Source organism: Myotis lucifugus, unplaced genomic scaffold, assembly GCF_000147115.1.
Source record: "Myotis lucifugus unplaced genomic scaffold, Myoluc2.0 scaffold_75, whole genome shotgun sequence".
In the NCBI taxonomy this organism is placed as follows: domain Eukaryota; kingdom Metazoa; phylum Chordata; class Mammalia; order Chiroptera; family Vespertilionidae; genus Myotis; species Myotis lucifugus.
Window position 1 is genome coordinate 3048859 of NW_005871123.1, and position 24283 is coordinate 3073141.

Genomic DNA, 24283 nt, shown 5'->3' on the forward strand with positions numbered 1-24283 from the left:
CCAGCCTGGTTACCACCAATTGCCCCCCCCCCCCCCTTTTTGGGCATCCCCAACTGCCCCACCCTGCCAGCCTGGGCGCCCCCAACTGCTCCCCCTGCTGACCTGGTCGCCCCCCACCGCCTGCTGTTCAGGCATTTGGTCGTTCCTCACTAACCCCCTGCTGGCCTTGTCGCCCCACACAGCCTGGTGTTCGGTTGTTACTGTGATGGAGTCATGGACAATTTGCATATTCCTCTATTATTAGCATAAATATTGACCATATTCTATATCTCTGTGTAACCCTAATGCCACATAAAAAAATAAAAACCCGTTATTTAAAAACCTGCTGTATGTAGCTTATTTCTTCAGTCTTAAGATACTTCCTCATTCCCCACCTCCCGCCAACACATACACATTTAACATTGCTGACATTGGATTTTTTTTCTTTATACATCTACTTGGGGCCCAGTGCATGAATTTGTGCACCTTGAAAAGAACTGTGAACCATGAGGCTGTGGTGGGCACAGGGGCGGGTCTTGGCCCATCCTCCACGCCCCTGCCCAGCCCCTCCCACCCAACCGCCAATCCCGTCTGCTGGCAGCCCCTTTCCCGCCACCGCCACTCCCATGCACTGACAGCACCAGCCTCACTCGCACCTGCTGACAGTATGGAGCAATTGGGGCAGGTACCAGCAGCAGGTGTGAGCAGTGGCTGCTGCCTGATGGCCCCTCAGGATCCGGGGGAAGTGGAGAAGCCCTCAGGGGTGATCAGGGCCAGCAGCCGCCACTCGCACCTGCTAATGGCACCGAGCAATTGAAACTGGTGCCGGGTGCCGGCAGTGGGTGCAAGCAGGGATAGCACCTACAGTGGGTGTGAGCGGGGCCGTCGCAGGTAGCGGGTGCAAGAGGTGACTGCCGGCCCTGATTGCCCCTCAGGAGCAGGGGGAGGAGGAGAAGCCCTGAGGGGATCAAGGCTAGCAGCCACCACTTACACCCGCTGACAGCACTGAGCGATCGGGGCCAGTGCCAGATGCTGGCAGCGGGTGCAAGTGGGGCCAGTGCCAGCAGCAGGTGCGAGCACCGGGCAGGACTGAGGCGTGCAGGAGCAAAGAATTTTCAGTAAATACCAGAGGCTCACCCCGATGACAGCAACCGGCGCCCTGCCTTGGTCTGGCACCTCCGCTCACCTGCTCCACCATCCCACCGTGGTTGATGCCCTCCATGTTTTGCGCTCTGCCGCCTGCTGCCAATGCCCACCATTTTCCGCGCGTGCCCCCTGGTGGTCAGCACATGTCATAGCAACTGATTGTTCAGTTGTTCGGTTGTTCCGCTGTTCAGTCTATTTGCATATTAGCCTTTTATTATATAGGATTGAGCATAATGATAATTTTTAGCACCAAAAATAATTGAATTAATGATGTAGCTTATAATCAATGAAATCTTACAATAAGACAAATCAGGACACTTTGTTTCTGATCAGAAAAAAAAACAAAACAAACTCAACTTCTTTTGTTTTGATTTCTGGCTTATGCTATAATGACAACAGTTTCCTAGATCTTGGAATATGGTTTTGATTTGAAATGTTCTATAAAGTACTGACTTTGTTCTAATTTTAGTTTCAGAAAATATTACTACATATCTAAAGCTGAAAGTAGTTTTCTTCCTAAACATTACCTACCTGAGCTAATGAACCAAAGGTCAAGTTAAATAATATAAAGTCCTGCTCCTCAAACTTGTTTGCTTGCTTATCGTCTGAAAGAACATTTGTACACTTTATCCCCTCACAGATTTTGAGTTGACATCTGAAATATTTCATGACATTACTAGGTAATTGAAAAAGAGTCATTTCCATCTTTTAAAATAAAAGTGTTAAGTAACTCTTTAAAAATTATCAAACTTCATTGAATTCTATCTATTTACATATTTATAAATAAGCTCCTTTTATAGTTATAAATTTTACTTGCAATCCTTAAATTTCTACTTTTATATCAGTTGTCCCAAAGAATTTTATCCCAAGTGATATATTTCATGCTTATTGATTATAACACTTCTATGCAAGAAAATTTTCATAATTTAAAAATATTCACTACAATGTGCTAAAATTTTCTTCTGGATTGAGTTATAATTTTTAGTATTATATAATTTATCAAAACAACAAAACTAGTTCACACATTTTGCTGGAAATCTTAATTTAATTTGATGGGTTTATTACTTGTAAGAGTTCATCATCAATTCTATTCATTTTTTATATGTAAGCATGAGAAGTCATGCTTACATTAATAAATAGAGAGGACTAAAATTATAATAACACCCAATATTTTAAACATATACATAGGTAAGATTTGCACATTATAGTGTATGTAAATTTTACATCAAAAGGAAAAAATCAGATTTATTTTTAGTGAGTGATCTATCAAATGAAAACATAATTTGCTTTTTTTTAATTTGTGGAAACTGACTCATTTTAAAGAAAGTTTAGCAGCCACCTGACTTGAAAAACTTTTGTTGAATAGTACTACAGTGATTCCCTTTCACTACACCAACCCCAATAACTTAAAATTCTCTGTGTTTAGCACTCAAGAGGTTTTGCCATCACCAGGCATTGCACTACAGTGAGGTTCAGAAGGGGCGAGAAGATCTCTCTTTTGTAAAGTGGGAAAATAGTAACTATAAAAGGAAGGTTGAAAAAAAAATGTTAAGAGTGCTAGACCACAGGCATAGCCAAGTTTGTTTAGGGAGAGGAAATGAGATTGGGGATAAGGAAATTGCCTTCAGTCTTTATACCAGCTTAAATTTTCATAAGTCTTTAAGTACCACTAGAAATATATGTTTTCCAGCTGGAAGTCCACTATATTACAAAGCCAATCTATGACACAGATATAAAATACTCAGAGAAAAGTCTTGGCCACCAGATGTCACTAAAATTCCACATTCTACTTTAAGATGCTATCACAAGCTTCTTTCCTTCAAAATAATCAGCAGCATTTGGGTTCCAACAAGAAGGAATCCTTGATTCCTTCTAAATTTAAAATTTTAAAAAAATGTGATAGGCAAAGAAAGGCAAGGTGGTTTTGCAGTAGTATGTCATGCTATTTGGGCCTTCACGAATTTGTTTCTAGTAATGTGTAGTCCAATAAACACGTTTAAATGAATTAAAATTTAATATTTTAAAGTAGGCATTCTAAAATAGAACTTGCAAAAATGTACTTTTTTATTCATCTACAAAGTTTTATGCATTCTCTAAAAGTGTTTGTAATTCAAGTTCATTTAGTCTTGAAAAATTAGCTATTGCTAAGTTTTTCGAGAGTGGTGAAAATTTATATTATTCACTATACTTTACATACCTTGAGAACTTGTTTATTGGCATGCAACCTTTATTATGGGTAAAAGTTAAATTCATTACCATACAAGGTCTAGAAATAGGGCCAGAAGTATTTTTTTAATATATTTTTATTGACTTCAGAGAGAGATAGAAACATCAATGATGAGAATCATCAATGGGCTGCCTCTTGGGTGCCCCCTACAGGGAATGAGCCTACAACTTACGTTTGCACCCTGACTGGGAATCCAACCAAATCAAACTGTTGACCTCTTGGTTCATGGGTCGATGCTCAACCACTGAGCTATACCGGGCGGGCAGGGCAAGATGTTTTGGGGTTTTTAAAAAAATATATTTTATTGATTTCAGAGAGGAAGGGAGAGGGAGAGAGAGATAGAAACATTAATGATGAGAGAGAATTATTGATCAGCTGCCTCCTGCACACCCCCTACTGAGGATGGAGCCCACAACCCGGGCATGTGCCCTTGACTGGAATTGAACCTGGGACCCTTCAGTCTGCAGGCCAACGCTCTATCTACTGAGCCAAACCAGCTAGGGCCAGATGTATTTTAAAGGTACTTGTGACCAACACTGAGACTTTGCCTAATGTGCCAGTTCAAGAGCTTCAAAAATGCCAGGCTTACCATGTAAGAAAGATCATAGCCAGCCATCTGGATATAAGTAAAGAAATATGACATATTTGTGTATTTACTAATTATGATAATAAACAGAAGCTCTATTCTGGTTAGGAAGTAACAAAGAATATAAAACTTATTTTATGAGACTCCAATATATTGTACAAAACAGGCCCTTGCTCTACATAACTTCTAAAAGAAAGGCTGTCTACTGGTAAGTGACATGTGCTTCGTCATTGTAATTCATAGAATGTGAATAAAGGAAACGTTTTTTAAAAAGTATTTTTCAATCCAGTACTGAAAACTGTTTCAAATGATATTTGGGTGGGAGTAAAAAGACAGAGCTAAGTGATCTCTGACAAATTGCCAAAATACTGGGATTATAAAAGGACAGAAAATAAGGGCATTGAATGCTTGCTAAATAATGCAGGTGGCGTGTTCAGTGAAATTGCTTGTGTAAAAAGATGATTACTACTTTAAGAAAAAAAGTCAGGTCAGCATAGGCTTTTAGTGTTCAATTTGATAAACCACTCTAAGAATGATATATAAGCAGTTATTCCCCCCCCTCCCGCCCCCAGGTCTGTTCAATATTAACATTTTCATATAGAAAGAGGAAGTTTGTCACTGGTATTCTAAAAATAGGCATGCACTTTCACAATAATCTTACCCCCAATCACCAGAAGAAAAATCTACCTGCAGATGCTGTTAAATGGATTCCCAATCTGTCCTTTGCTTTCATTTAAGGAAAGTATTCTTTTATATTATGTTGCAGTGTTTGGACCTGGTTTTAAATAACCTCCCAAATACATTATGTTTCTGCAGTAAGCCAAGAAAATGAGATTGGGGAGGAACTGAGGAATGAAGCTCTGTGGAACTGAGCCATTTACACAAGAGTTGTGTAATGTTAAAATCATCTATCTCCTTGACATTACAATTCACATTATGGACCTGGTGGGATGTCTCTTCAAGACAGTATAAAGACGGCTTGATATGCCACTTGAGCAAAACACCTAACATCAAAGAAAAGCCTCTTACTGACATTAGCAACATCACAAAGAAATATTTTTAATTTATGCTTTTATCTCAAAATTTCATGGGAACACCTTTCCTCTAAACAGGCAGTATTGGGGAAACGAAACAGCTTTGTAACGTCCTGCCCAGGTTTCCATACAGCATTATAAAAAATGGTGTAGACGCAAGGGATAAAATCAAATTGTATTTCTATTCCCTTCAACACTGAATCAGTATCTTGATGGTTTCTTGTTGAAAAATAGCTGCTCTCTTTTAGGAAGGGGATGGCTTTTTGTATAAACCTCTTATTTACCTAACAATCACCTTCATTGCTGCCCCCAAACTGGTGTTCCATCATTAAAGTTTGACACACCCTTTTCTAGTCCTCACAACTTACTTCCTAATGTAATCTTGTGTTTTATATTCAAAGACTTCTCTTACTCATATATGTAACACATATGCCAAATCGTGATTCAGACACTGCACATCAATAGTTTTGTCTGCAACATAAAATATCCTCTAGGACTGTTCACTTTGTCATTCTAACGTTTGCCTCAATAATATTAAGGTTTATAACACAGTTTTTCTCCAACAGGTCACAGCCCAATTCATACTCCAGGAATACCATCCTTTGCCCATTCTGGACACCATTGCAACCTCCTTCTGTGCCCAGGCCTCACTGTCCCTCCAATAGAGAGCAAGGATCTCTTGGTTCTGAAAGGAAACTCTATCCCTCTTCAGCAGGAAGTACCTACAGAAGAAACCCCATGCCTGTTTCCCTTGGAGAATTGAGAGCCAAAATCCTTGAGTGGGGGGAATGTAGTAGGTAGTAAGACAGGCATGAACAGAGCAGGAAAGATAGGCGAGGTGCAGAGGGTCATCAGGGTGGAGAGCCCTATGTGCTAAACAACAGGCAAAACTACAAGCCCTTGCATGACCACTCCCTTTAGCATTAGCCCCTGGAGACGACACATAGGCCACAGCTGTTTTTCAGCTCCAGGCCCAGAGAAGCAGCAAATCAGAGCGTTGCCATGGCTGACATCAGGACCAGCTCTACTGACTAATGACATCCTGCCCTCGTGCCAACCAATCAGTGGAGACCAAAAGGTGGCACACCTGGAAAGCTGATGAATGTTCTATTAAGATCCTCCTGAGACTTCAGATAAAATCCCTTGAGACAGGGACCTGGCCTGTTTGCCAGAGCATGCCCATGCCTTTCCTCCCTCCTTAGTCTCTCAAGGTGTTTCTCTCTTTCTCTCCCCTAAACTCCCAAGGACCCTTCTTTGCCTCTGTAACTTGTTTCATGAGCCCATTCTTCTACAGCTCACTGCTACTTTTGTGACTTTCTAAATAAACTTCTCTTATAGTTTGAAAAAAACCCACCTCTAGAACGCATATGATAGAAACTGCTCTTTGGTGTTGTTCCTGAATTAAGCAACTTTGATAGAATTTTTCTAAAAGATTTGTTTTCTGATTGTTCTGATTATATTTGTTATTAACTTTGAAAGTGTTAACAAATATAAGCTTCTCAGCAAGTGTCTTTTTATTATTCGTTTGTTATAGGGTACGTCGGATGACCCAACATAGAAAACACAAATAGAAAAATGGACATAATCTTTAAGACAGGAGATGTTAAAACATCTTAGTGTCCATGTAATTGATCTAAGAGACTGATGTGAGGTGGCTTCCTGCCATAAAGTGCTCAGTGAGTTGTGTGCCAAACATCTGGCAGAAACTGATAAGTGTTTCATATGTGGTTTATTTTAACGAATGCAACTCTGTATATTTGTAATTTTGGACTCTCCTCCACCTTGTATGACAGATTTTAAATTGAGATGTATTATTTTACATTTGTTCAAGGAAACATAAAATTATCTAACTAAATTCATTTACCAGATGTGAAAAACTTGACAGAAACATGCAAGTATTTGAAAGACTATGCTCTACTGACCAGTGGTAAATAGATTGAAAGCCAAAAAAAAAAACTTCAGATATTCATCACTGTCTTTCCTTATATAGTTCATCTGATGTTTTGAAAACATCACACTCAGAATCTCTTGCACAGTGCAAACACCTTCTAATTCTGCATTCACACTGAAGTGCTTTCTACTATTTGCATTATGGCATTTAATTAATGGCATATTTGTTACTATTTTCATCATTTTTCAGTGAGTCATTTTTGTGATTGGGAATAAAAGAAATGAGTATCAACCATAAAATGCAAATTTAACCAACATTAAAATTAATAGGAAAGTCCATTACTAAAGATGAACATCGTGTTAACTTCATGTTGGCTGAGGTAAACTTAGTCCATGACAACTTAGTCCTTGTCATGTACATGTGCACCTAATGATTATACATTACGAACATAATACTGTTAATGAGTTTTTATAAGTCATCTTACATTTAAAAGTTGCAAAATGTGAATCATGTGCATAGAATTGGAAAAATGTATGTTTTATGTGAAGAAAAGAGTTTCAGTGAATTTTTTCCCTCTGAAACGGCCAAACTATTTATCAAGGATCACCATTCTTTTGGCAGCATTGCTCTAATCCAAAGGTTAGAATTTTACCTACAATTTAAACACCAAAAGATGACAGTAGTTAAAATAGTAACAAGGGCATCAATGAGAGATCAGAGAAGCACTTTCTAGTAAAATAAACTCTTTATTAAACAGTAAACATTACTTTATATAAGTTAACGTGAGAAATGCTTTAGAAACTAGAAGATAATGTACCAAATGTCTGTTAAAGTACCGGGTACATGATAAGTGCTCAATAAATGATTATCAAATAGAAAGAACAACATCTAAGAGAAAATGCTGATACATTATTTAAAACCAACTTTTTTTTAGTCCTAAACTCTTGCTGCTGCTTAAGGTTGCTTTTAGAATTAAGATTATAACTCATTCTGCAGTTTCTCTCAATTCCTAGGAGTCCATCAAATTTGTCCTAATGATTTTGTGATTGTTCTACTAGTTCTAGCATTAAAGCCCCTGACATGCTTACCAGTTCTATTGCTATCTTGTTTCTATACTCTAAGCTAATTCTATCATAAAGCTGTATTATTCGAGTAAGTGCAGTCAGTACAGCAAAACCTCCTCTATTGGTTAAATGTTTTCTGTTAAAATTCCCAGCTGGTGCCATCTTCCCACAAAATATCTTGTCCAAACCTATCACCTGTCTCCAATGTCACTCTTACATATCTGCCAACTCCTATTCTCTTTGAAGAAATCATCTATATTTGATTATTTTAGTAACATCTTTATTTTTACTAGATTACTGTCAGTTTATAATTTGGCCCTCAACCACTTTGCACTTTTCTTCATTAAAACATGGACATACATTTTGAAGATATGCAACCAAGCAAAAAGGTTTTACAGAACAGTAGTTTCAAACCAACTTCAGGATTTCTAGTGATTGGAAAACAAGAAAATATTTTAACAGTTTCATAATTTTTAACCCTTTCTATTCTAGGTTTGATATGTAATATTTTTATCCTTTTGATTTTTTCCCTTCTTATAAATAGAAGTATACACAACACACACATACATTTAAAATGTAACTTATTAGAAAAAAAACAAAAAATGAAGTGTTTTTCAAAGAGCATGATTTATGAGGAAGCAAAAAATTTCCTCAACAATGAACTACAAATTCCTTTAAAAGTAATATCCTTGAGTTGCTTAGAAGACATAATCACAAAACCATGTAACTTCAAAATCAGGCTTTAAAAATAATCTTATCTAATTGGTTCACTATGTGTGAAGAAATTGAGGATTAGAGTTTAAATCCTTTCAAAATAAGGTAGTTGTAGTATTCAGACTGGAAACAAAGAGTGAGAAAAAACACAGGCTTTGTAGTTGAAAAATAAAACAAACAAACCAAAAAGCCCAGGGAAAAATCTCCAAAACAAAATTATGTAAACTTCAGCACCTTACTTAATTTTGGGTGTGGGCTCAGTTTCTTTATTTTTTACAAAAGCATAAAACTTTAATAATTCTATCCACTAAAGAGTATTGATTATATTAGAGCTTATATATCAGTATTCAGGAAGATAACTCTGGCTTTATTCATTAAACAAATATTTACTGAGCATGTAATATATATGCTAGACATTGTCTTTAGCAGCTAGGCAAAACACTAGGAATATATAAGGCCCTGAATAAACAGTAGCGTTTGTTTCCTTATTTATATTTTTAATAAATATTGAATACTTAGTCTGTGTGCAAAGCAGTGGAAGCAATGAAAGTGAAACAGTTCCAGTCCTTGCTCTCAGTTTAAAATCTAGTGATTAATAAATCAGTAAATTAACAGTATTTAAGTGGTAAGACAAACAAGGTGCTCTGATAAATATTAACAAGAAGGTCCACTTGGTCTGAGAAGAGGAAACATTTAAGCCAAACCCCCAAAATGAAAATAAAGTAGCCATGCAAAAAGCTGGAGAAAGATTATTCTAGACAATGACGTACATAGAATTCCTAAATAGAAAAAATGCTACTTATTGGCATTTCCAATTGTTAAACTCCATTTCAATCATAATTCTTTTCTTTCTAGAATATATTATCAGACTGCAACAACAAAGTAAGACTCTACAATTTTGTTTACTTTCCAATAAACAGGATAAGTAAGTATAATGACTATACACATTAGATGTTGGATCAAACAATTTGTGAAAATGAATGGAATCAAACCTAGATAGTGGTAAAAACCCGATTATGAAATCTGGTCTTTATTTTGAAGGTAATGAACCACCACTGAAAGTTCTAAGCATGAAAGACATGACAAAAGCTGTACTTAAGGGAATTTTAGTGTCACAAACATGTAAGAAATATTAAAGCAAAAAATAAATTAAAATAAGTCTAGGTTTATGTAAAGAGAATCTAATTATAGCAGCAGCTGAAATAGAAAACAATACTGTGGATATCTTATATCCAGACATGGCAAGAAACTGAACTAGTGAAACAGACTAATGGTGAGGCTGAAAGCGCAATGGTATCATTAATAGGTAGGGAAGAGGACTAGAGATTGTGGTATGACAATGAGTTCAAGAAATTTGATATATATAGTTATGTATATTTTTATATTACCCAATTACTTTTATTCTTTTCCATAGGTAATATTGTCACAGTGGTTTTAAATAACTAAAGGAGCAACTTAAAATGTGTAATTAAAAGATAAAATTTGCATTGACACTCCTATTCTGTATTTAGATAAACAATATAAAGTAAAGGCAATTAAGTGCCAGCAAATGATAAGCAGTCAAAAAAGGACTCATCAAAACCTTACTACATATAAGAGGCAATACAGTGTAGTAGTTACCACAAGGCTCTCAGGCTGTAATACCTGAGTTTAAGTCTAGGCTCTACCATTAGCTCTAAAAGCTAAGAAATTACTCAACCCTGTTTTTTGGTAAAAGAAGTCTAATAGTATCTACCTCATTTAGCTGTCCACAAGATAAAATGAGTTAATAAACACAATGTGCCCAGAAAAGTAGCCAGTATATTAAGCATCCACAATTTAGCATATATATCCTGTAAGGCACAGGGGAAAAGAAGATTGTGAAATAAATAAGAATCACCAGACACAGGGGAAAAGATTGTGAAATAAGTAAGAAAAGAAGATTGTGAAATAAGAATTTACCATCTATGTAGGAGGCAAAAGTAACTTACATGTAACAGTTTGAGACAATTAAGTGTTGATACTATCCATTAGTATAGTAAAAGATGGGAGATGAAAAAGAATACTTTAAACTTGTGCAACTAAAAATGGCTTTCCTAAGTGGATATTAATTTTTTGTTTAGAAAACATCAGATTATCACAGTTGGCAGTGTGCAATAGGGCATTCCTTTAATCCTTAATTCAATTAATTCAAATGTAATTTCACATGAGACTGAGATGATCTAAAAACTGAAAATGAAAACTACTAACCAAAGAATCCTCACTAAATGACTCACTAAAAAGGGATATTAAATTTGGCAATACTCGGAACGGAAGTTAGGAGGTACTAAATTCTTTAAGTAATTCTGGAGTTTCTGGATTAATTTTTTGAGGTACATTATAACTCTCAGCAAATATTACATTCAATTTTAACACTTTTTACTGAAAGACTAGTGGAAAGGTTCAAACTAGAAAAAATAAACCTAACAGGATTCAGGACACTGACACAATTCTAAAATAAAAGTGGTCTGTCAAAATATCCTATACTCTGTATTGGTAAAACCTGTATGACTTAGCTAGAACCATATAACTATTCAAATTTTCAATTAAATGTTTCCTGTTGTTCTGACCACAAAAAAAGGTTAACACCAAATCCTTTTGCAAAGGGCTTACAATAGTTCTCACCTTAAGAAATCTCAACACAGGGATTGTGATTTGAAATAAACATAAATTTAGGTAAATAACCTAATGGATTACTTTATCTCACACTTGATTCAGTTACTTACAAATTGTAGATGCTCAATAAGTATATGCCAAATAAACGTAAAGAGAACCCAGATCCAGAAAATCCTGTTTCCAGTACTGCAGCTGTGCTATCTGCAAAATGACTATATACAAAGCTTATAAATAGGGTTAGGGGAGAGTAAGTGGTGAAAAATAGATCACATATATAGGCCCTTCAGGGGAAATGTTCCTATTTTTTTAAAACTTTCATCAGAATTAGCAATATACAATCATTGTTAAATAAACATCTTAGGATGGTTTTTATAAAGGTCTTGAGAAAATAGATTTTAAAAAATATTTTTCCTTTTCATTTTTATCACTTTCTCCAAAGCATGTTCATTGTACATTAAATTTATATTAAATGAATTCTGATTTTTGTTTTACTTGACAGTATTTCAGGTTTTGTCTTAAATCTGACATCTTTTGAAAAACAAAAGTTTAACAATGATCATAAACTAACAGACTGCCTAGAGATCATTTATAAAATTTAGTACTCTAGTTTTGGGACTTGCAAGGGCACAGATTTTCTAAAAATAATTTTAATGTTTAATATAGTAGAATAGTAGTCTGGGGGGAATAAAGCTATTATGGCAGGATTCACAGATGTGCTTTAAGGAAATCCAAGAGCTCTGAAATATGCAACAATTGTAATATTACGTGCAAACATACTTTTTCTGAGGAGAGGGAACATAGCTTTCATTTTTCAAAAAGTCAATGACTACCACCCATAACCTAAATTAAAAACCAGTGAAGAAAAGGGCATTTACATTTGTGAAAATAGATATTAAGAAAAATGTTGAAGTATGGTTTTCATTCATTTTTATGATCTACTTAGCCACAAGAGCCATGTTGTTAAAACACGTTTCTGATTAGCTATTTTAAAAATTAAACCACTATTCTTTAAATCCTTTTCTGGTGTTATCACAATTTCTTACTGGGACTAAGTAACTAGCCTTTCTTCAGCATAAAAATGTTACTTTTCTGAAAACTCTGGAACATTTTCCTGACTTGAGTTTGCTATTTGCAGTGGCTTTTTTTTCTATCTGCTATTGCTAATGAGACACATGAAATAGGTTTTTTTGGGGAGGGGCATTCTAGATACTAATAAAATATCCTGATATAACTAGTACTTTAAGATTTTTTTTATTTTCACAAAAAAAGAATATTTGATGTGTACTATTATTAAGTTTCAGCAAATCAGCCTACAGTAAATAAAACCCATAAGGTCCCATGGTTTGACCACTCAGTTACTATAAATTATGTGCAGAATGTTTTATTCTTTACCACTTGCCTCCACAGACTTTCCAAATACCAGTGAAATGTAATAAAGCAAGAGACACAGGCTGGGGTGGGGGTCTGTGTCATTTGCTAACATAAACAGGTCAATGGGTGGTATAAAAGGAGCATTAATCTGCACTGTGCTTCTGAACCTTCATAGAGGCCTGACCAAGTTTTAAGCTTACTGAACAAGTTTCAATTTCTCCCAGCCTGCCTCCTCCAAACTGGGAAGTATCCACTTCCCCTATAACAGTTTCTAGGTAGTTTTAGAGCCCTCTTAGTATATCCCACTCTGATCTGGGGCTTCTGAAATTCATCAAAATTTAAATGAAAGTTAAAATATTCCCCAAAACTGAGTTAGTTTGGGGCCTAAGAGTTTCCATGTATCCACATATACAACTCAAACAGACCATATGATCAAAAAGCTACCACTGATAACAATCACCAAAGATAAAAGTCTAGACACGGAAGCTTCTTTTGGTCACCCTTTCACCCATTCCGTTCAACATTAGGTCCTATGGATGTGCCCAGCTGCGGATTCACAGGAAATATAACTCCAATCTTTAAGAGATTTAGTCTATCAGGAAGATTTTGAATTTTTAAGGGTGATTAAAACAAACATGCAGAGACTGCAGTTTTTCTGGAGCATTACACAAATTCAAAAATTCAGTATTAGAGGCAGTTTCTGTCTATCTTAAGCATCTATAGTTATATTTTTTGCAGTACTTGACATCAACAGCACAAAGAAAATGATGGGAATAGTCTTTAATTTATCCTTTACTTAGGATATTTATCGATTACATGTTATAATACTTCCAACTTAGAGAAAAATAAAATTGGCTTTAAATCTAAATAATACACTGTTCTAATAACAGACAAAAGAGTTTTCCCTCCTTTTTTAAGTTTTTATTTTAGGACATATCAACCTGTACTCCTCATAAGAGGGATGGCATGAAAAAAACAAAAAAGAGTTCTTTCCTCCTGCTTCCAAAATTATTTTCAGTCACCCAGATGATCATGAGCAGAGTTAAAGGTAAAAAGTTAACATGTACAATACAACATCACAGCATTTCCCAGTTGAATTTTTTTCCATTTGAAAATTAAAATTACAAATTAAATCCAGTATCAGCAAGTAGCCGCTGGGTGATGAGAAATTTAAATTTTAAAGCAACTATGTAATTAATTTGGCAACTTAACCTGCATAACTCAATCCTAGTAAAACAAGTTACAGGTGAAAAAAATCCTAATAATTTTAATTTATGATGAGGGAGTATATGCTTACATTACAGTTTTATTTTTATTTTTTGGTCGCCTCAACCAAGATCAAGCAAGAGGAAAAACAGTAATTCAATTAAAAGTTAGAAACTGGGCACACCTTTCAAAAATTTCTACAGTATGTTTCCTTTATATGGTGTTAACAATAAATGCCCCGTAAAACTGTTAGAGCTTAGATAATAAAGTCTGACTTGAGAACAGCACTTAACATTGCCCAAAATAGTTCAGAAAATGTTGCAGGTTATAAGAAATCTAAGTTGGACTACAGTAGATAACTTTGAAATAGGTTCCTCAGATTTTAAAAAGGCAAAGTAAATTTTTCTATGCCTGCTATATTATTAAACTTTCTGCATATGAATGTCACTGATGTTTTCTAAAATAAGAAGTTTGATTTTACATTAGACATCTCTAAAATATGCAATTTTTTTAAAGTGCATATTTTTTAAATATTGTAAAATTATGGGAAGCCTTGAACACCATCACTCCTTTTCCACATGAAATGTATACACATTAGCAGAACATTTATACTCAGTAAAATGAAAATATTACCTGGTTTCTAGGGCACAACATTTATAACATCTAAAGTGGGATTTATTTGAACTGCATTAAGCCCTTAGAACATTTTGCAGCAGCTCAGGTAGAAAGAGGCAAGTATTCACATATGTTAGTCTGTAGTCAAAAAAGATATTTCAACTAAAATATCTCAATGTAGTATCTGGAATAGTCTCCGTACATACAGTGCTCAGTGCTTTAGAGGATTACTTAAACTCAGTTATCTTTTGTTCAACAATGCCTCATTTCCACTGCACAAACCTTGGTCTCCAGTTCGACTATCCGTCTGCCTTACATTACTTTGTACTTCATTGGCACCACATACAACAATTACATTATAAAAGGCCTCTAGATCACTCGGTTCAAATGTAATAGCTGGTTTCATTAATGCTTCAGGAGCAAGGGAAGACTGTCCAATAATCCTCAGGTTGACAAATTTGATTTTCCAAGTATTCTCCCCAAAAGGGCAGCGGATGAGTCCAAAAATTTGTTCAAAAATGCCCAAACAAGAGTTCCCTCGGTGGACAGTCCCGGCAACTCCAACCATAACCAAACCATGGGGAGAAGAAGCACATTTCAATCCATGGGAATCAAGGTTGGGACTGAGAAAAAGATGTTCTTCTTTCACAAGTGACAGCAGACGAAGGCTCACTATTTCTGCTCCATGGTAGTATGTCACATTTTGTTCAGATGTGTTGTAGTAAAACCTAAGCTTGACATCATGCCAGAAGTGCTGTGGCCCCCATACATCTTGAGGTGGTCCAAAAAAAGGATTCTGAGAATTAAGAAGTTCAAAGAACCAGCGACAGAATGCTTCTCCTAATCGACGGAAATCAACTTTTTCAGTTTTATCTTCTTTCTCCTGTGGATTAAGATAAATACAAAATAAAACCAAGGTTAATACTTGTATCTATTTTTCTATCTAGCCTGTTTCAGAGCTAGGTTTTAATATAGTACTAATTATAGCACAAGGGAAATGAACTACATGTAAACTCACCGAACCTATCATGCATAGTAAATTCTTTCTGCAAAAAGGGGAAAACCATTTTAGAATTTCCCAGCTGAAACATTCAAAAATCCAGCTAAAAAATTAAGGTTTAACAAAGCCTGCTGGAAACCAAGATCAACAGTAACTGATATAAAATGTGAGGAGTCTGGCAGAAGGCTGACCAGGACTCCTTTTGATATTCACAGGGTGAATATCTACATTTTATTACCTGCTGCTGACTTAATGGCCTAAAGCAAACTCCCCCAAAACCTGACAATCTTACTGTTTACTAAACATTACCATTGATATGTCTGTTTGCATTCCTAAAGGCAATTGTGTATTCTAGCTAATAAAAGCAGCTGGGAACGGAGCAGTGAGAGAGAACTTAACTGCTATGGTTGAGTTTTCCTCTAGTTTCCCCCAGTATTAAAAATAATATTTCATCTTGTGTATCATTTGTGCATCAGCTCTTCCTCCAAGCCTTTGAACGAGCGAAAGCCACGCTGGCCGTGGACTTTCGCAAAAGCCTCTTAAAATATCATCATGAATAATCAATAATAATGATTTATATAAGCATTTTCTCTTGATTGTGCCAGTGGTTTCACAGGTTATGAAAAAAACTATCTCATTTACATGTTATGAAATCTTGTATTTACTGAGCAATGCTACTGAATATATTGGGCACTGTGGTATGTGCTATTTACTTTTATCTTCACAAGCCTTATGACATAGATATTATCCTTATGCCCATTTTGTAGATAAAGAAAACAGGGCTCAAAAAGGTCAAGTCATTTGCACAAGTTCACACCGATTATATGGCAGACCCTAATTTGAAATCACATCAGTTAGGATTTAACAGTCAAGGTTCTTTTCAGTACATTAGGAAAGACCTTGTAAGATCCTTTCCTAATGTGAAATAGCTCTCACTGTAAAACCTCATTAATTCAGTTTGTGGTGTGCAGTTTAAAAATCTGCAAATGACCTAGAGGTTCATTCAATCAACTTTTAAATATTCACACAATATCTAAAATGTACAGTAAAGATATAAAGGAATAGTAACAGCCAATGTCAGCAAGTGGAAATTACAACAAAATTTTTTCTAGATTAAAAACCAAATGTAAAAAGTATTTAAGTTTTTTTCATGGAATTTCTGAAATTTAATACCAGAGACCATTTTCAAAATGAGAAAGCGCTTACAATAGCATTCTTTTAAAGTAGAAATGAAGAAAAGCTAAAATTACTTCAAAAATCAAAATATTATTAACATGTTACACCAGATCTAGGATTATCTAGAGAGTCTGAAACAAAATTATGGTTCAGGTTGTAACTATACGATCAATTTTACCTGTTTAAAGTCTCTAATGTCCTGAGAGGTGTTAACTCGCTCTGGTGTTTCCTTCAATTTCAGATGTAATTGCTTTTTCCAGTGATCCTTTGCATGCTGGATAAGATTGTGTTTTTCAGTAGCTGGAGGTATAACAACCCCCTGTGATGCCAAGTACTTAAATATGACATCTCGGTGGACTTTTTTACGCCTCAGAAGTTCTTCTACACTTTGACTGTACACTAAGATTGCACGAATGGCATCTAGAAGGAAATTGTAAAGATTAATAGAAAATCATGAGTCACTTGTAAATTTGTCCAGGATCAGCACAAACTATCAACTATCTACTCTTGTCATGACATTTTTGCTTCTGCATGAGATGGTTATCATTTTTAAAAACCAGGAAGTAGGTTGTCAGGTTTGGGACTTTAAAAAAAATTTCTTTATGCTTTCAACTTCCCTACCTAAAATTCCCTCTTCCTTTCACTTCTCATTAATATAATGAAATTCTAGCATTTCTTTTAAAAAAGCCTTAGCCAGTTTGGCTCAGTGGATAGAGTGTCGGCCTGCAAATGGAAGGATCTCAGGTCAAGGGTAACTGGTCAAAGGCACATACCTCCGTTGCAGGCTCCTCCCTGGCCCAGGCCCTGGTCAGGGCGATATTTCTCTATGTCTTTCCCTCCCTCTTCCACTCTCTCTAAAAAAAATCAGTGGAAAAATACCCTCAAGTGAGGATAATAAATAAATAAAAAAATAAACCTAGTGTTATAAGAAAAAAATTAAGCCAGAAAAAAAATTTTCTAATAAGGCAATGGACCTACATTCAGTTATAATTCCTAAAAATGGGCAAAATCACAGTATTTTACATGTACAAAAACTTTTAGTTCAATCTCCTCACTCTACAGATAATGAAACTTGAGGATACATAAGCTATCAATAATTATGCTCCCAAGAATTGGCAGAACCCAGACTTGTATTTTTTTAATTTAAAAAATTATATTAAATAACAGACAAAAGATTATTTTTAACATGTGTGAGGTATACAGAATACCAATAAAATGAACTCCCATGTACATAACATGCAGCTTGAGACACAGGAAATTACTAATATCTTTGAGGTCATATTTTACCCCTCCCTACTGAATGCCATTCCCTCTCTCTACCCATCTATCTCACAGGTAGCTATTATCCTAAATGTTGTTTATGATTTCCTTGATTTTTTTTTTTAGTGACATATCCCTGAACAATGTAATTTGCTATTGTTTGAACGTTCTGTAAATTCAACCCATCAATAGATGTCTTCTGTAATCAGCTTTTGCCTTAATGTTGTTTCTGAGATTAATCATTAGAATATACGTAGCTTTATTAATGCCAGTTGTACCATAGTTAATTATCGGACTACGTCACAAAGTATTTATCTTTCTGTTTATAGGGTTTCAACGTGTGTGTCCAATTACCAAACTATTACTTTCTTCCACGCATGTCCCCTAGTGCAGAGGGACAAGATGAGCATCACTTCGGGGTTTGCTAAAAACGTGGACCTTCTGGGCCCACCGCCGGCCCCTGAACCAGAATCTGCGCTTGAACAAGGTCCCCGGGATCCACAGGCACGTTCCGGTTGGAGCAGCTCAGGTCCAGAAACCTGTGCCTCGGAGGGAGCTCATCTTCCACTTGAGGAGAGAACGTCAAACCTGCTTCCAAAGCGGTAGTTCTAAAAGCTGTTCCACATGATCGCCAACGTTTGAAGTTTGTACATTTAGTTTTTTTGCCAATTTGGTATATGGGGGGGGGAGAGATCGTGTGTGTTTTGGTTTTCATTTCACTGCTTTCTAAGAGGTTGCCTTTTCATATGTTTAGTGATTGTATTTTCCTCTTTGAGAAACATTTCTTCAAATCATTTAACATTCTTGTACTGGGAACCAAGTAAATCCAGCATTTCGATGTATTACAATTTTAAATCCACTCAAAATGACTTTAGAGGTGATTAAGCTGAAGAATTACATTAGGTCTAAAACCATTCTCTTAGGAATTTCTGCTTTCAATGTTCATGGTTCGAAGTTTCAAATGAGAGATTTTCTTAAATGATTAACATGTAAATCTGACTTAAGTAGAAAAATACAGTGTTAAAAAGCGGCGTCTTTTATAAATAAGTCACTTACTACTATAGGGGGCTGGAATTTTGACATTTTAGAGTAAAATCCAGCAAGTTTAGAATAAAACTGGCCAGGTGGTATATAAAATGAAACAAACTATTAAGCTACTCATTACATTTTTATCCGGACTCGTTACAGTCAGGCTTATGTTTAATAACCCTTGAAGCAATGTGTTTCTACATAAAATCTCAGAAAAAAACCTGGATCCAAGAACATAGATGAATTCAAACCACCCGCCTTTATTACAGTAATAATCTGTTTTACTCAGGAGATGGAACAATATGTCTGATATTCCCTTCCAAGCTCGAAAATGCCTGAGCGGCTAACAGCTGACGCTCGCTCAGCTGATCGAAACAAAATGGTTCCTTTTTTTTTTTTAAATGACTATTCACGTTCTCTAAACAAACATTTGCCTACATTGCTCAACGGGTAAAACCAGCGCCCTTTTCAGGGCCCCAGCCTCCCGGGGGGGATGGCGCAGCGGGGCCGGCCGAGGCTGCGGGCGGGTCCCAGGCCGCGGAGCGGCTGCAGTGGCCCGACTCCCGCGGGCGCCGTCCAGCGCGGTCCGGACCGGCGGGGGCGAGGCCGCGCCTCCCTCCTCCACGCCGCTGCCGGGACCCGCGGGACCGGGAGGCCCGGGGAGGGCCGACCGCCCGTGGGGGTGGGGGCCTCTCCTCACCTTGGCGGTCTTCAGGCTGCACCAGGCGGTTGGTGACGGTGTCGCACAGGGCCATGATCTCGTCGGTATCCAGCAGGCCGAGCAGCTTACGACAGCCCTCTCTCTCTGGGCAGCTGAGCCCCGACATCTCGACCCCCAGGAAGGGGGGAGAGGACGACGCCAATAATGTCGCTCCTTTAGGCCCACGGGGCCGGCGCCTTGGCAACAGGCACCGGCAGTGCCTTTCCGGGTGTTCGCCGCCAAAGCGCCTCGGGTATTCCAAACCCTGGGCGGAAGTGATGCCGCCAATGAGGTCGATCAGGAAACGCGGGGCTCCAACTTGTCGTTCCGGGGTGGCCAGGACGGAGCGAGTCTCTTGACTCTCACTTTAGGAAAGCACCGCATTTACACCGAGAACATCGACCTTCCATAAGGCAGCTGGTTGCGGAAAGTGATGCCCTGAAAGCCTTAGGAGTCCCTTCTCCAAAAGAGCGCCTGGGAGGGCTGCGTAGGTGCAGGTGCGTGAAAGCGAGCGCCGCCTGGAAGCACGGCGAACTCCCGTGATGCCCCGGGGCCGGCCAATGGAGGCACCTCCTCCCCGCCCGCCGGCCCGGCCCCCGGGAGCGGTTGAAAGTCCGCCTCGGCCACTTGCAAGTTGGGCGTGCCCGCAGATTGATATTCTTGAGTTGCATGGTACTGTGTTAAAATAATTTGGTTTTAACATCATACTATGGAAAGCTTTTCGGGTGTGTTTTTAAAAATCACCTCTCCTCTGCCACGCCTGCCAGCTGACTCCTCTCCGGCGGGTCGGCTGTCGCTCCCGTTCCGGTTCCCGCAGACCAGGTCCGAGAGGGGCGGTAGCAGCAGGTTAAGTGCTGGACGCCGGAGGCCACGGCTTTAACCCAACAGTTTTCCCCCGGTGACCGTGGGCGAGCTCTTTAGACACTTGTCCCTCAGCCTGTCTCGAAACGGAGCTAGTAGAGATGCCAATGGGGGCTTGCTGGCAAGGGGGGGGGGGTGTGTGTGTGTGTGTGTGTGTGTGTGTGTGTGTGTGTGTGTAGAGTGCCTGCCCTTAGAAAGAAAGAGTTCAACAACTGTTAGCGTTACTGTTACTCTTACGACGACAGCAGCTCACATTCACGCGAGGGGAAACAATCCTGCTCCGCGGGGAAGTCCGGTTAGGGATCAGATTTAAAACACTTGCCTCTGTCTCTTCCGTTTTTAAGCCGTGTTTTAGATTCGTCTACATTTAATTAGTGTATTGCCATTTAGTAGCTGAAATGTAGACACATGCAGATCCCGTGAGCAAATTTAATATTTAAAAAAAAAACACAGCGAAATATCAGTCATAAAATGTACTTTGAATGTAGTCTTCAGAACAGGCGTTCACAGCATCCTTAATCTAATTTGGCGGTGGATGCTGTTTGGGTGTTTTAGTAAACAGATACCAATTCATTTTTCGTTAAGCATTACTGAGTGCCTAGTATTCTAGGTATTGAAGATACAGAAAAATGATACAGACCTTCCTTCGAGGACCTTTTGGGAGTTTGGCAAGTAAAGCATGACAAGTAAGTGCTCATCAGACTGGTGTGGAACCACATGAATGGCATGCCCAACTTTTTCATTCATATCATTCGGAACATGTATTTATTGAGCATCAGCTTGTCAGGCACTGTTCTGTATGCTAGAAATAAATGCAAGTCATTTGTAGCTTGCATTCGAGTGAAAGGAAGCTAAAAATAAACATACAAGAAATTATGTATTGTCCAGAATAGTATGGATTTAAAAAAATACCAAAAGGGAGAAACCAAGATGGCGGCATAGGTAAACACCAGAGATTGCTGCCGCAAACAACCACTTCAAAAATACAACTAAAAGACGGAACGGACATCACCCAGAACCACAGGAAAGCTGGCCGAGGACAGACTCTTCAACTAGAAGGAAAGAGAACAGCATACCGAGGCTCAGAGGAGGCGCAGTGTGGAAAATACAAAGGTACGGAGGTGCGCGTGGAGCCGGCTGGTGGCTGAGGGTGCGGTTGTCGTTTTCAATCGGGAGGGAGTCTCAGACTCTGAGCTCCAGATCCGGGCGAGTCTCTAGGGACTCAGACTCAAATGGGAGAAGCGGGATTGTCTGGCATCAGTTGGAACGTGAGGGCAGCTTTCTCTCCGAGGTTTGCAGCGGTTGCCAGGGTTCTGAGAAGCAGAGCCTCTGGGAACGGGACTGAGAGCAGCCATAACCGCTCCCTCCGCCCGCCCTGTTGATCCCGCCCCGCCCAAGCCCTGCGCAGAGCCATTTGCCGGATAGCCTCAGGCAAAGGCTAGATCAGCACCTCTCCAGAGGACAGAAGTTTTCCCACTGCAGATACAGCTGATTCTCACAGCCAGTCGGCCTGGTGGTCAAATCCCTCTAGTATTAACTACAACAATCAAGGCTTAACTAGAACAAGACTGCGCACAAAGACCACAAGGGGGTGCACCAAGAAAGCATAAAAAATGCGGAGACAAAAAAACATGACAGAAATGGAGGATATAGAGCTAAAAAACGCACTTTTGAGGGCTTTCAATAATGTGCTAGAAGCTGCCAATAAACTTGATGAGAGCCTCACGAAATCTAATGAGACCCTCGATGTTGTGATAAAGAACCAACTAGAAATTAAGCATACACTGACTGAAATAAAGAATATTATACAGACACCCAATAGCAGAACAGAGGAGCGCAAGAATCAAGTCAAAGATTTGAAATGCGAAGAAGCCAAAAACACCCAACCGGAAAAGCAAAATGAAAAAAGAATCCGAAAATACGAAGATAGTGTAAGGAGCCTCTGGGACAGTTTCAAACGCACCAACATCAGAATTATAGGCATACCAGAAGATGAGAGAGAGCAAGATATTGAAAACTTATTTGAAGAAATAATGACAGAAAACTTCCCCCACCTGGTGAAAGAAATGGACTTACAGGTCCAAGAAGCGCAGAGAACCCCAAACAAAAGGAATCCAAAGAGGACCACACCAAGACACATCATAATTAAAATGCCAAGAGCAAAAGACAAAGCAGCAAGAGAAAGAGACTCAATTACCTACAAGGGAATACCCATACGACTGTCAGCTGATTTCTCAACAGAAACTTTGCAGGCCAGAAGGGAATGGCAAGAAATATTCAAAGTGCTGAATACCAAGAACCTACAACCAAGATTACTTTATCCAGCAAAGCTATCATTCAGAATTGAAGGTCAGATAAAGAGCTTCACAGATAAGGAAAAGCTAAAAGAGTTCATCACCACTAAACCAGTATTAGACGAAATGCTGAAAGGTATCCTTTAAGAAGAGGAAGAAGAACAAGGTAAAGATACAAATTATGAACAACAAACATGCATCTATCAATAAGTGAATCTAAGAATCAAGTGAATAAATAATCTGATGTACAGAATGAACTGGTGATTATAATGAATCAGGGACATAGAAAGGGAATGGACTGACTATTCTTGGGGGGGAAAGGGGAATGGGAGATGCGGGAAGAGACTGGACAAAAATCGTGCACCTATGGATGAGGACAGTGGGTGGGGAGTGAGGGCGGAGGGTGGGGCAGGAACTGGGAGGAGGGGAGTTATGGGGGGAAAAAAAAGAGGAACAAATGTAATCTGAACAATAAAGATTTAATTTAAAAAAAATATCAAAAGGAGGGTGATGGAGAGGATGTTGCTATTTTATACAGGCTGTCAAGAAAGGCTTCTCTAAGCCACACTGAAGGAAAGATCTGAAGAAAATGAGAGCGTGAACTACAGAAGAGTGCCAGGAGGCTGGAGCAGCTTGTGGAAGGAGGAGGCAATTAGTAAGTGAAGTTAGAGTTGTAGTCATGATTGATCCAGAGCAGTGTTTCTCAACCCTGGAGTTTGGGGGTAGGATAATTTTTTATTGTAGACGCTATCCTATGTGTTGTAGGATGCTTAACAGCATCCCTGGCTTCTACCTACTAGATGCCAGTAGCATCTTCTCTCTCCAGTTACTGATACCAAAAATGCCTCCAACTTGCTGAGTGTTGCCTGGGAGACAAAAAAACCCCACCCTTAGTTGAGGATCACTGATAATGAACCATCTGTCCAAAGGGCTTTCTAAGATGATGTGAATGTTCTATATCTGTTTTGTCCAATACAATAACCATCAGCCACATGTGGCTCTTGAGCTCTTATAATGTGGCTAATACAACTGAGGAACTCAATTTTACGTTTTATTTTAATTTTAATTATATTTTCATAGCCACATGTGGCTAGTGTCTACTGTATTAGATAGAGCCTTGCCTGCCATTATAGACTTGGGCTTTTATATTTTTACCTTTCTGCCTTCATTTCCAGTTATTCTCTCACTCTCACTCCAGTCTAGTCGCAGTGGTTTTCTTGCTGTTTTTTTTTTTTTAAGATTTTTAAAAAAATTGATCTTGAGGGAGAGAAACATCGATATCAAAGCATAACATTGATTGACTGCCTCCTACACACCCCCTATCGGGAATTGAGCCTGATCCCCACACCTCTATGGGCTGTTTCCATTAAATCATGTTCTGGCAGTTTCACTTACTGAATGGTTTTGAGGAAAGAAAAGTTTTCTTGATTAGAGTGGTTTGGGGTATTAGGTCTTACTATTAAAATATCCATTCACCCCAAAGTAGTTAAGTACTT

General features: G+C 38.2%; 1 protein-coding gene across 1 annotated transcript; it reads right to left on the reverse strand.

The window, feature by feature from the left end:
- Nucleotides 1–13411: 13411 nt before the first annotated feature.
- CUNH3orf38 (chromosome unknown C3orf38 homolog) lies at nt 13412–20150 on the reverse strand. Its single transcript, XM_023755362.1, has 3 exons — nt 19633–20150; nt 16822–17063; nt 13412–15350 (listed from the first exon to the last, which is right to left on the reverse strand). Exons 1-3 carry the CDS (start codon nt 19757–19759, stop codon nt 14709–14711), a joined length of 1011 nt encoding a protein of 336 aa, XP_023611130.1. The 5' UTR covers nt 19760–20150; the 3' UTR covers nt 13412–14708.
- Nucleotides 20151–24283: the final 4133 nt, after the last annotated feature.

What these genes read in the sequence shown, in the direction of transcription:
- CUNH3orf38 (XM_023755362.1), bottom strand. Translation starts at nt 19,759, where the DNA reads ATGTCGGGGCTCAGCTGCCCAGAGAGAGAGGGCTGTCGTAAGCTGCTC. An exon ending in GCAGCCTGAAGACCGCCAAG is followed by an intron (nt 17,064 to 19,632) that starts GTGAGGAGAGGC and finishes ATTTCCTTCTAG; the next exon opens with ATGCCATTCGTGCAATCTTA. An exon ending in ACATTAGAGACTTTAAACAG is followed by an intron (nt 15,351 to 16,821) that starts GTAAAATTGATC and finishes CTTAATCCACAG; the next exon opens with GAGAAAGAAGATAAAACTGA.